The sequence below is a fragment of the Mercenaria mercenaria genome, chromosome 10 (genome assembly GCF_021730395.1).
Source record: "Mercenaria mercenaria strain notata chromosome 10, MADL_Memer_1, whole genome shotgun sequence".
In the NCBI taxonomy this organism is placed as follows: domain Eukaryota; kingdom Metazoa; phylum Mollusca; class Bivalvia; order Venerida; family Veneridae; genus Mercenaria; species Mercenaria mercenaria.
The window spans coordinates 58952276-58966263 of NC_069370.1; the positions used below are offsets into that span (position 1 = coordinate 58952276).

At 35.4% G+C, this 13988-nt stretch overlaps 1 protein-coding gene across 1 annotated transcript in view; it reads left to right on the forward strand.

The window, feature by feature from the left end:
- LOC123561429 (guanylate-binding protein 1-like) overlaps positions 1-13988 on the forward strand; it is a 73949-nt gene that overhangs the window by 24678 nt on the left and 35283 nt on the right. The window contains exons 3-6 of the mRNA XM_045353795.2: positions 439-626; positions 2837-2964; positions 3286-3395; positions 11162-11574. Coding sequence (XP_045209730.1) covers positions 439-626; positions 2837-2964; positions 3286-3395; positions 11162-11574 — 839 coding nt within the window. The remainder of the gene's footprint in view (positions 1-438; positions 627-2836; positions 2965-3285; positions 3396-11161; positions 11575-13988) is intronic.

Sequence of the window (13988 nt, forward strand, 5' to 3'; positions counted from 1 at the left end):
AAAAGTTTCCTGAATGATAGTATAACATCATGGTGTAGCTCAACCTTTGCCTAATTTCTGGGTTACGACTTTCAAATTTTTTGGCCTTGGCCCACGGACCATTTATCAGTTACAAGATACTGAAAGCTATCACCCAAATATAGAATGCTTTCTCACAAATTGTAACATTAGCTTTGCCAGCAGTATAAATGTAACTGTGTTCATGTGTTCAATCATGCAAAGTGAGACTATAATAAACTTATGTTAGTAAAACAAAACAAAAAACAGCAGACATGGGGTTGGGGGCAAAAACACATAAAGGAACATACTTGGCAAAATAACTGCATGAACACAAAACCTTACTTAAGGCAAATCCAACTTTACAGGACAGTGTAAATAAATCTCAATTGTAGCAGTGTTTGGTTTGTACATGCTCATTTGAAATATTTTGTTTTACAGAAAATCCTTGCCAGTGTTTGACACACCACACTGTCTTATTCGAAATGACGGAAATGGATTGTTCATTGACAAGTCAGTCAACGAGCAGCTATCACAGATCGAAGAAGTCGTCAACGTTATTGCCATTACTGGTCCAGCCAGAACTGGTAAATCATTCTTGATGAATAGACTGGCTAAATCACAAACAGGTAAGATCACTGTTAGTTTTCTTTAGAGGATGCGATTTTCAGGGAATATTTCAATAATAACCAAATGTTGCATTAATTCCTCTAAACATACATCTTATAGAAACATGATAAAAACATAACATTTATAGTCATTATGAGCTGTGTCAATAGATTATGCTTTTTTCCGGTGCTGGCCGTTGTGACGACCTTCTCGTAACGGCACGCCATTTATTTTACGAAATATAAAATGTCAAAGGTCGCAATGATGGATATTAGTATTAATAATTTTGCACTGTCGCCGTTTGCCTTTTTCGTGTCTTTAAAAGTCTTTTAATCAAACAACCTGACAAAATACCTATATGTACTGCAAAACCGATATAGCAACAAACCTTTTTCTCTTCATACAATGTCACCAATTAAGTTAATTGGCTTTAAAATGAAAAGAAAATGTGAAAGCCAACAAACAGTTCACCTCTCAAATGTTTGCAAACTATATTAATTTTTTTCACAAAATTTAAGGCCATGGTAGTTACACCAAACCAGTTATGTTCAACTCATTAGTGAGTGCTGCAAAAAGTGTAAGTTGGTGTAACATTTGGTGTAACTTACAGTGCAACCTCTTACAGAAAAATGACGGCCCTGTCCGCACGTCCGAAAGTTGTCAAGAAATGTGGATTTTAAAACAATCACAAGGAAAATACAGACACTAATCATGGCTACATTGCCAGTTCCGGTCGAATGAAAGCCTGTTCATTTGCCCAAGGGGACATAAATTTGTTCACCGTGTTTCACAGAAAACTAACGTACTCACTTTTAAAAATGTCGACAACATTTAGACAAATGTTATTCCACTTCGCTGTGTGACTAGCAGTTTAACATTGACTGAAGAGTACACACAGCCTGATCAGTCATCTGATATGATACCCGGTATGCTTGTAAATAAACTGTACAGGCCACTTAAAGTCAGTTAAATGTTTAACACTAACACTGAGATAAAAGTCATACGTAAAGAAATCAGTCATGCATAAGAGTATTACTGATAGACATCTCATCTCAGCTGGCATGAACGTCTGAAATGTACAAACTGCTGTTTTGTTAGCAAATTTCACAAACTCTATGAAAAAGTAACAGAGCTGGAGCAGCCATCACTGAACTTAACAAAGCTGGTATGCATGAAATAAAAGCTGACAATAAACTTTGTGGCTCTAAAACCCCATAATTGGTTTGTGTAGAAGAAGATTCATGCTACAGCAATCCCTTCTTTAACAGCGAGAACACCCCTTTTCAGGCTGGTACGTTTCTTGCGACAACAATGTTTGAAAACAACACTAAATAAAAAATAAAAATTATAGGTCTCCATGTTGGAAACAAACTATGTACAATGACATCTGTTCTGAGAAACAAAGTCATTCAAGTCGAGATTACCACGGTCACTGTACTGCCACTATTTCCGATGCCACATCTATTCGTAATGACGTAAAATTGTGTTAGTCTGTGACTGAGAAAGTAAATAAAATCTGTGAAAAGATCCTTTTGAAGGTTAGAACGCAACCAAGCAACATAAAAGCAGAATGGGTTTGACTGAGTCTGTTCATGATAAGTAGGATCTAACTATTGCGTCCGTTACAAGTGATTGTGTCTCTAAAGCTGATAAAGATACTCAGAAAGGCAACCTCAGTAACAGACATCAGACACATTGGAAATTCATGAAAGCGGGCAATAGATGGGGTCACATTTAGCTATGGTTTTAGTCTTGTGAGTGACAAATCCTGCATAGTTAAATATTTGTAACGAGCTAGCTCAAATTTCTTTTCATACTCTATAGTCTATGTCTTTTTATGCATAGATTATTATTAAAACATTCAAACCGTCTTGTGTTGTTTAAGGTGCAGATCCCTTTTCCAACTTTAAAAGGTCAAGACCACATTAACAGGTTATTCTTCTCTACCGTTTTATCGATAGATTGATATTCTATAGCAAGGTAATGTACCTTAGACTTTTTGAGACTCTTGCTCAAAGGTCACGATTACACTTTTAGGTATCTTCAAGTCTTTATTGTTTACACACAGTTTCACAAACATTTACCATGAAAGACGATTAGTGCGACCAAACATAAACTACATCACATATGTTCAAGGATTTACATAGATCAAACATTTCATTGTCATTTAACCAACAGGAGATTTATACAAACTTGCCACATCACCTAACTTGTTATATGTAAATTGTAGGTTTTCCACTTGGAAACACAATACACTCAAAAACAAAAGGAATATGGGTTTGGTGCTTAAACCATCCTATCCATAAGGACCAGGTCATGGTTTTACTGGATACTGAAGGTATCGGAGATGCATTGAAGGTACTTGCATTTTCAAAATTCCCGATACGTAAATATGTGAGAATATTTTTTACTTTTCCCTGAAATCTTACTTTTCTGGAGAACTCCATTCTGTAATGTATGATTTTAATTATGGATTTAAAAAAAAAGATGATATTCTAAATGACGTCGAATATACAAGGAGCTTTATTAACGGTATAAACATTAGTCAATAATTATGATAAAGCGTATGAGAAACTCTTACACTTTTTTTTTATAAATTTGGACAAATTAACTAGAAATATATTTTTTAACATTAAAAGTTTAAAATAAGTGAAATAACATTATTTTATAATTTTGCAGCAAGACGACAGCAATGACAACAAGATACTTTGCCTAGCAGCTCTTCTATGTAGCACATTTGTCTACAATATGAAAGGGGTTTTTAATAGGGATACACTAGACAAACTTTGGTAAATACTGTTACGAACTTTTATTATAGCTCTTGTGTTTTTAATTGATTACTATGGAATGTCTTTGTTATGTGTCCGTAGTATGTCGATTTATATAATTACGGCTAGCTTGAGATGATGTTTGAGAAAAAACAAATTGAATCAGGGCACGTATTCATCAGCGTTTTAAGTCTGAAGCTTAAACATATAAACAGTAAATATTAATCCATTGAAGATTTCAGCGACTAAAGTTTCATAAAGCGTTACACGAGGGGAATTCAGAAAAAAACATGATACTAACTATACTGGACTTCTAGGGGGTTCAATAGCCGTGTGCGACGAAAGTTTCACCACAATGGGTTTTGTTATAGCTGAGGCACAACCGTTTTAACACACCACACTCGTATACACTGAGTGTTATTTTATTGAAAGCATGGAGGCTCTAGGTAGGAAGGAAATTAGGTCGTACAAACAAAAAATGCGCTGTTCTCTGTATATACCAGCGAAGCAAAGTCTGCAAGAATTTAAAACTGTTTACGGTGATTCTTTCCTGTCCAAAGCCACTGTTTATAGTCAGGTAAGGATATTTTAGAAATGAGAATCATCTAGAGTCCAAGACGTCAGCGTCCTCTCATAATATTGCTGCTAGTTCAGCCATTGTAGCTGAAGAGACGAGCTATTCAGATAATCAGTGTCTCAAGTAATGCATCAGTGCCTTTTCATCGTGAAGTGATCATGAAATTCTGATTAAACCCTTGAAATTATCGAAGATGTGTGCAGGGTGGGTACCCCATCTATTGACCGAAGAGAAAAAAGTCGTCCAAAGTTTGCAAGTTTGCCCAAAACTTCTAAACATATATAAAGAAGCAGATGAAAGGAGGTTCGATGAACCTTTTTCTTGTTCACGTTGGGTTTAACGTCACATCGACACAATTATAGGTGATATGGCATCTTTCCAGCTTTAATGGTGGAGGTAGACCCAGGTGCGCTTCCGTGTATCATTTCATCAACAGGCACCTGGGTAGGGGCGTATGTTCTCCGTGACGATTTGATAAAAGACATTGTGTCTGAAATCATTTGTCCTCCACCTCTGATAATTCATGTAGGAAAGTTGGCAGTTACTTGCGGAGAACAGAATCAAGGAACACTGGTTAGGTTAACTGCCCGCCGTTACATGACTGAAATACTGTTGAAAAACGGCGTTAAACCCAAAACAAACAAATAAACAAAAGAACCATCGACCTTTTCTTAAGCAAGCCGAACGGCATCCTCACGTGTGATATTCAACGCCCCAAGTAAGGCTCGAACCAACATCGGTGTTGAGCAAGTGATTCGAAGTCAGCGACCTTAACCACTTGGCTACGGAGGCTCCTTTATGAACTTCCCGCAGTGGACGAGACAAAGGTATGTTATTTCGAACCTCAAAGGCGGGTACGTGCAATAACAAACAGTGGCTTAGGAAAAGAACAAAAAACGACTAGTTCTCATAAAAGAACTCAAAGTTACAAACGGGTTCTTTACACAGTTGTTTTCTTCAATTCCAAATGCATTGTTCTGCAGATCTATTACTGAACAGTTTTACAGGGATTAAATTCTAAAATCAGTTAGAAAACATTACGTTAAACTTCACCCACAAACTGGTTTACGGGTCATCTGCCTTATTCATGGCAATGCATCTGCACACAAGAGCAATATTGTACAGCAGTATTTACAGGACCAGCAGGTCAAGCAATTGCTGTACCCTCAACATTCGCCCGACGAAGTGCCAGTTATTTTTTCTCTTTCCTGTGGGCTTGAATTCGTAACAATTCCAGTAGCGGCTTTGGAAGTACAGTATATCAGTGTCTACATAGTAGATCGAAGGTAGTCTACTCAGAGGCTTTCAGATCATGGATAGCCCGGATGGAAACGTGCGTATCTGTTGAGGGTGAATTTTCTGAATTCCTCCCGTACGTCACCTTAGTATAAGAATGTTTATGAGTCTTGATTGCTACTGTTACATTTCAATTACTAATGGTTGGACACATAAATCGACAAGCATGCTCTCTAGGTGATACTTTGCTGGTGACACAACTTTTAATCATGATCTAAAACGTAACTAGATATTCAAGCAGAAGTAACAACTATAGGCACAAAACATTGGTGTGTTAGTGTAAGTTGATGATAAGCTAGCTCCCTTCTCGGATTATCAGGTTACGCAGGTTATTGTTTTTTAGCTTGATTAAATCTAGGCCAAGTTCGAAAATGGCTCATCTTGGGTAAAAAAACTAGGTCACTAGGTTAAATCAAAGAAAAACCGTGTGTATGCGATAGAGGCTTTATTTTTCAATTGATCTTCATGAATTTTGTCAGAATGATTTCCTTGATGAAATTTAGGCCAAGTTCGAAAATGGGTCATCCGCGGTCCAAAATAAGGTCACTAGGTCAAATCAAAGAAAACCCTTGTGTATGCGGTAGAGGCTATATTTTTCAGTTGATCTTCATGAATTTTGGTCTGAGTGATAACCTTAATGATATCTAGGCAAAGTTCGAAAATGGCTATCTGGGGTCAAAAACTAGGTCACTAGGTGAAATAAAATAAAACCTTGTGTATGCGATAGAGGCTGTATTTTTCAACTGATCTTCATGGAATTTTGTCAGAATTATTACCTTGATGAAATCTAGGCCATATTTGAAAATGGCTGATCTTGTTTCAAAAACTAGGTCAGTAGGTCAAATCAAATAAAAACCTTGTGTATGCGATAGAAGCTGTATTTTTCAATTGATCTTCATGAATTTCAGTCAGAATGGTTGCCTTGATGAAATCTAGGTCAAATTTGAATGTGGGTTATCTGGTGTCAAAAACTAGGTCACCCAGTTAAATTAAAGAAAAACATTGTGTACGCAATGGGGGCTTCATTTTACACAGGATATTCATAAAATTTGTTCAGAATGATAGACTTGATGAAATCTAGATCAAGGTCGAATACAGGTCATCTGATATCAAAGTAGGTCACTAGGTCAAATCAAGGAAAGACCTTGTGTATGCAATAGTGGCTGCATTTTACACTGGATTCTCATAGATATTAGTCAGAATGGTTGCTAGATGAAATCTAGGTCAAGTTCGAATATGGGTAATATGTGGTCAAAAACTAGGTCACTAGGTCAAATGGAAAAAAACCTTGTGTATGCGATAGAGGCTGTATTTTTCAATTATCTTTATGAAATTTGGTCAAACTGATAGGCTTGATGAATTCTAGGTCAAAATTGAATATGGGTCATCTGGTGTCAAAAACTAGGTCACTAGGTCAAATCAAAGAAAATGCTAGTTTACACTCAAGATGTTTGCTCCAATTTTAATGAAAATTCGTCAGAGTATTTGTTTCCATGAAATCACTAGGTCACACATGTTTACACTGTTACGGTTTGTTTCTCAGGTGAGCGACAAAAGGCCATATTGGCCTTCTTGTTTATCTCTTAAGACTCAAATGAAGCTCTGTCTGCGTTCATCAGTGGACAGAAAACAAATAATGGTCAGACAATGGAAAACCTCGAAGTGTATTAGATTTACAAAGTCCTTAGTTTTTTATGACTCGTGTAATCAGCAAATACTGATGAGACAATTGTAGTACTGACAGTAAGCAAGACAGAAAGTTAGTTAGCAGTCTTCACGACAGAGCCTTATTTGCCGCCCAACGCTACTCAGGATGTTGCTAGTAAACTAACAATTATTATAAAGAAAAAGGCGAATGTTGCACTATATCAGTACTGATCGGCAGTTATTAGAATTGAAATACATGTAACAAATCATTGTATGACTTAGTGTCAGTTATCTGTTGATCTAAGGTTTTGTACCACTGGCTGTACTGTAGCACTTATCTTTTGGAAGTTAGTGTAATCCCTGACTGTATATAAGCACTGGCGATACGGTAGTGTAGACACTTTGCTAAACTGAAGGATTTATTGCACCGATGGTATTGAAGTACTCAGAGCAAGAATGGTACAACACTTAGGAAATTAGTGTAGTTCCTATTAATTTCATCTGATGGTAATGACTGATGATTTAACAGCACTGATGGCGTTAAAGGGCGGACGTTATAAAAGAATAGAACAACCCTTTATTTTATTACTTACTTTCGAAAAAAACGATGATGCCACAGCAAGTACCCTCACGGAATAGAGAATATCTGAGTGCATCTATAATATCGACTTACAAATTTCAAAGTCATTAAGTGCAGGCTAATTGTAATTAACTTGTATTGTTTAAATTTGGTTTATAGTATATTTTGCAATCGAAACACTGATAAATGACGTTGAATGAACTTTACACGAAGGGAGAAACTTTTCTTAAACTTCACAAAACATTCAGAACACGCCTATACGCGAAAAAGGTGGGTGAGGATGTTTTATACTGTATACACTATACTCTATAGCTCAGCAATGGTTTCATCGATTTTGATAAATAAAGTATCATTGAAATTGTCCAGATGCGTACTTTTACTTTAAAAGAAAAACAAAAATAAAACTTCAGTGAGGTCAATTAAGAAGCGGCTGTATGAACTAAACATATTTCATATATTGTTTTCTATCAGCGTATTATATCACGGTATCTGTTGTTACAGGTCGTTACAGTATTTTTATAATGCCCAAAATTCAGTCCGAAATATATCAACTTTTCAGATGTGAATGTCTACAGAACGATTTATCTCAACACTTTACTTTGTTTTCTCTGACAAATCCATAAAAACAATTTAGATCTTTTCCAGTACACCGCAACAATGTAAATGTACATTTTATGGTATCTGTAATGCATAATTTTGTTATATTCACGAGTTACATCTGCGTTAACATAAAAGTATACCCATTTATATTTCGAAATGATTTGCACACCTTTTCAACTTTCAAAGAGTAGGTAGCCAATAACGAAATACAATTTACTGTGAGGTATTTGTACCAGAGCAAAACTTTGCAAAGATACGTATTACATTTTTACAAAATTCTAAAAACTGAAAAGCAATCTGCCGTTTTAAGCTAGTACAAAATGTGTGTTTTTTATCCCTTTATGCAATACTGTCTTGATTTGGTGAGCAAATGCATTACAAAAAGCACATTGTATAACTGATGAGACCACAAATGAAACAAGGATCGTTTTAGCTTATCTGAACTTTGTTCAAGGTGAGCGATGGTCCATCGTCCATTGCCTGTCGTCCTGAGTCAACAGTTTTACTTAAACATCTATTCCTCTGAAACTACTGGATAGAATTACACCAGATTGGTCAGTAGCATCCTTACATAGACCTAAAGCTATCAAGTTTGCTCAAATGAAATTGTTCAAAATTGTTCAACTTGAGCATTTTAGAAACCACCAAAGCTTCTTATTATTAACCGCTTGATGGATCTTCATAAAACCTTGTCTGTAGCATCATTATAATAGGCCTTTACCAATTTCATTCAGGCGGGGGCACTCGACCCCTTTTAGCGATCATTACAGCTAAAAAAGAAATATATACAACTTCTTCTCATGAACTGCCTGATGGATTTTCGTCATACTTGGTCTGTAGCATCATTATAAAGCATCTCCCTATTTCTTCAAATGGGGTACGAGTCATTCGGCTTCTTTTATGGCTACAGATAGAAAACCTGTAAACAACTTCTTCCCATGAAATTTTGCTGGGATACTGCCTCTAGTAGGGGCCGTTAGAGCTAAAAAAGTTCTTAAACAACTTCTCATAAAAAGCTTAATGGAACTTCGTCAGATCTTGTCTGTAGCATCATTATATCGTCCTCTGCCAATTATTTTGCAAGTTGTGGCACTTGGTCCCATTTAGGGTCCCCACAGCAAAAGTAGAAAAAAAACTTAAAATAACTCTCAATGAACTGCTTAGTGGATGTTCACCTAAATTGCTCTGAAGCAATGTCAACAGTCGTGGTCTTCCCAAGGCGAGCGACTTAGGCCCTTTTAGCCTTTTGTTTAATATATTGTCTGAAAATGATAATTTTACATTCAAATTGCATCTGATATAGTTTTCTGTTAATAACGTGATAGCAGGAGTACCTCAATTATATAATGATTTAGCTTTATAGATCTACTTCATTTTTGATTCTGAAAGGCAACATTTAATCCAAAAAAGTGTCCTAATTGGGAAAGTGAAGCCAGTGAAAAATAACTCTTTCACGCAATTTTGTTGCCTGGGCAAATCATAATCAGACCGGGATGTTTTCCCAAAATAGTCTCCATGATATATGGGTATCATTTAAACAAAGAATCTGAACCTCAACTCTATTTTACAAACAAATTAATTCACTTAGACAAATAGTGTTTATTTCTTCCAATAATTCACAGGTATACCATAAGTATTAACCTGGCACTCATGAATATTCTGTATATATTTGTTAAATTTATTTTCAATGTTTGAACCTAAATAGGGATTGCATATATATTTCTTAATTGACGTAATATCGTATGTAAAGTTAGATGTGACAAAAAGTTTAGCTGTCAATCTGGAGTTGTGGGTTCGAGTCCTACGTCTAATCAGATCATTTTTCATATTTGATCTACAAACTTAACAGGAAGTGAAATTGGTGCAATTATCTGATTAAACTTATCTCGATTTCATGGTTCATTTATTGAAGAAATATACTTGTAGTCAAGTTAACCGTTCAAGAAAATGTCAAATAAACATCTTTAAAAGTATCTTAGACAAAAAGACAAATTAATTGTTACCAGCATTTCCAGAAAATAAATACTACAAGAGAAAACAACTAAAATTCATGAAATATATTACATAAAATAAAGTAAAGATAAAAGTAATATCGATAACATTACATTACATTACATTTAAAAAATGATGTGTAGTGATTTTGAACCCGTGGTAACGTGCACGGAAGTCAGAGCCCTTACCAGTTCGCCACCGTGTCATCGGTTAACTGTCTACGTTATTTTGACATACAGATATTTTCAGGATACAACGAAAACGCCCGAAGTTTGTATGTTTGGCATTCTGTCGAAATCGGCATGTTACTATGGTACGCTAGGTAGAAATGGCGGCGTAAGCATTTTATATCTCGAAAAAGGAGTAAATTCATTGGGTTGTATTTATGGAACTGTAAGTTTCTTAGATAAACGTTCACGTTCCTTTTTCTTGTTCTTTAGAAGCGATACAGATCTTTCTGGGAATAATAGTCTCTGAAAATCTGATTAGCTAGAAAATGTCGAAAAAACGTTATCAAGTAAGTTGATTTTATATAAAATAAAGAATTCAGCCTTTACCTTATGGCATTTGCTATCGTGATGTAAGCGATATTGTTTTCCTGCTTCAAGCTAGTGTTAACTCTTCACACAGAGCTTGTCAACCTCTTCTGAAATAAAAGACCTGTGTCTAACAACTGTCAGTTTATAGAAGAAAACATTATCATCCACTATGTTGTGTAGAACATAGCCATTTTACTAAGTCTTCCATTGTCATTTGACTATTAGCATAGGAAACAAAAAACTTGTCACATGTCAATGGAATATGAACACATAATTTACTTGATGTAGTACCAGCTTTGATCATCCCACCAAGAAAGGTGAGTTTGAATATCCGTTTTATTTAAAGTGAGTACTTAAATAGTTGTTTTAGAATAACTATTAGTACTCCCTCTTGGAAAGTGGCAAAGATGTGCAATTCAATTCAAAATATTTACCGGGGTATGATGATATGTACTCATCCGTATTTTGTAATACTTTAAGTATACTTTCATTTACACACACGGAGATGATTAGATTTAATATAGAGTGTGTTTAAATAAAAATATTTTCTCTTCAGTTTTATTACACGCTTCGGAAGTAAAGTGATTGTATCCAAGGATAAACAGAAGGATGCTTTGACGTCGGACATTAGCTTCTTTCTTCCAAAATTTGTATTATGTTTGAGAGACTTTTCCCATGATCTCTGCCAGATGGAACCTGATGATTATCTCAAAAGTGTACTAGCTTTAGACCCAGAGGGTGATCCGAAATATAACGAAATTCGCAAATGTATTCATGCGTTTTTTCCAAACATAAAATGCTGCATATTTGATCCACCAGCAACCGGACGAAAGCAACTTGCTCGTTTGGACACATTAGAAGAGACAGATCTTTCTGAATGCTTTTTAAGGGATACAAAAGTATTCATCGATGTTGTCTACGCTTGCAAACCGAAACAACTACTTGACGGCAAGATGTTAAATGGGCGCAGTAAGTTTTTTTTTTTTTTTTGGCTTACAAAAGTATATTTAAAGAATCCTACTCAAATGTTAATATAAAAAGACGGTTTTTTACAACTACCAGAGAAATTTATTAGTCCCTGACCGTTGAAACCGCTACGGACTTATGGTTTGTCTCCCGTCTGTCCGTGTCCACATTTGCATTCTTAGGTGACTATAGGAACAATAGGTAACTGTACTTTTTTTTGGATGCCATTAATTTCGTAAGGCTTTTATGTGGCTATGTTTTCTTTACGTGGCTAAAAGAACAATAGAACAAAAGAATAGCCACATAAATATTCATATGTAGTAACGTGCAACTGTCAGTCAGTCCAACCGTCCGTCAGTCTATCACTAAAAGTGGGATCCTGCGATAGCTTTTAAAAGTATAAAAATATTTTATCTATTAAATAGCTATGTTGCAATGTGGAGCATATTCAGGTCCTTACATGTGGTTTTCATAACAAAAAATAACCCAACATATGACAGAAAGTTGCAAAATGGCATCCTGTATACAAGATTGTTTTTAATGTTCCTTGGTTCATGTGTAGATGGTGATATTGGGACTGTGCTCTTACGTTTTAATATGGCAGTAAATGTGGTTGCTATGGCAACAAAAAGTAAAAAAAAATTACCAAAATAGATACTGCAATAACTAAAATAGTACAAGACTTTGTTTATACATGTAGATAGAATACAGTTATGAAAATATGTGCATTATTTTCTCATTTGTTCGTTCGTATGTATGTCCTTACATAACTAACAAATGGTGGATTCTGCCATACCTATGAAAGTACAAGGGTGCACATTTTGTATTCGGTAGTTGTTCGCCCGTCTGTCTGTCGATCTGTCAGTCACAAAAGACAGCTCCTTTGTTAAAAATTCTGCGAGATTTTATCATAAAACCTAGCTTATAGATGTTGGGTTATTAGGAGAATATACATGCCTTTCAATTTAGTTTCAGTATATAAAATTGTGGTTCTTATAGCTTGCCCCTTCCAGGGAGGGATTTTTATTGCTGGGAATTAATCTTCTTATTTCCTTAATATCGTTTTTATGTAAATAGAAGTCAAAAATGTTGTTTGGGCTATGCATTTTTGTGCTACATGCCATATGGAGATTTTTTGTAAGCAGTGGAGGGCGGCACTCTAGATCATGTTTTGCTTCTTTGTCTATATAAAGACGCCATCTTGGATAGGGAGGGTTGTGAGCAGTCAATTTTCGGGGGATGGGACTCATTTGAACGAAATGACGTCACTTTTATATGTTTATCCGCTATATTTAGACTAGGGTTAATGACATTTTGTGAGAAGGATAAGTTTGGGATATTTGAAGTTATGAACTATTTCAAAATACATCACAACATTAATACATACTCAATATCTATACGGGTATGATATACACCCACTTCTTACTCTTTTATCAAACACAATCCTATGTTCTTTTTCGTTTGAACCATTGTTAATAGCCTAAATTGATCACGGTCTCTGGATATCTTTTGAGTATAAGTTACTGTTACAACTTTGTTTGATGGGCCAATAATCATGTCCTTAATTGTTTCACAATTTATTGACATTTGATTTTTAAGGTTCAGAGTGATGCCCTTCATTTTGCAGTGAGTTTGTTTACCAACCTCACCGTTTTTTGTTTTTGTTTTTTTTTTGTTTTTGTTTTTTGTTGTTTTTTTTTGGTTGTTTTATTGATATGCATGACGTTTTGGTCCACTAGCCACAAATGTTTTGATATGATTTTCTTTTATTTCATCTGTAAGATTACCTAAATAATCACCTAACAAGGGCATCCAGTCCCCTGCTTTAGATGTAAATAGAACAGAATCGGTATCCGCATATGTACAGTAAGGGAATGGTTTGAGTCTAGCTTGAGATGTAGTATATGCCGCTATAACCACGTTAGTTTCAAAGTGGGCTCTAAACATTCACCCCTGTATTTGCAGCGTACTTCTACCATTTCATTAGTGACAAAGTTTACAGCCGTTACTTCTTCTCTATCACTTGTTACTTTTTCGAAGTATAGGGCTGGTTCATCAATAAACTGACTTGTTTAATTTCTGACCGAAATTCCCCCAGAATGAATTGAGCATAAGTTTAGCCAAAGAACGCATTCCTGGGTTTTTTTCTTTATTATGGTTATGAAGTTGGACCCCCTCTTTTTCATAATACTGTTAAATATACATGTGTCTTACACCATTTTAGCCAACCACTTTTTTTCCTGTTTGATTTTAAAGAAATGTGTTTACATATTTAGTAAAAAGACCCCCTGCTTTAGAAACAGGATCATATTGAGAGATGTTTTCGAAATGCTAGACTTCATAAATGCAATCCAAGGTGTATCCCTTCCCTTATCAATGGTTTTTTTAACTTCGTCTGTTACTCAAGTGCATATAAA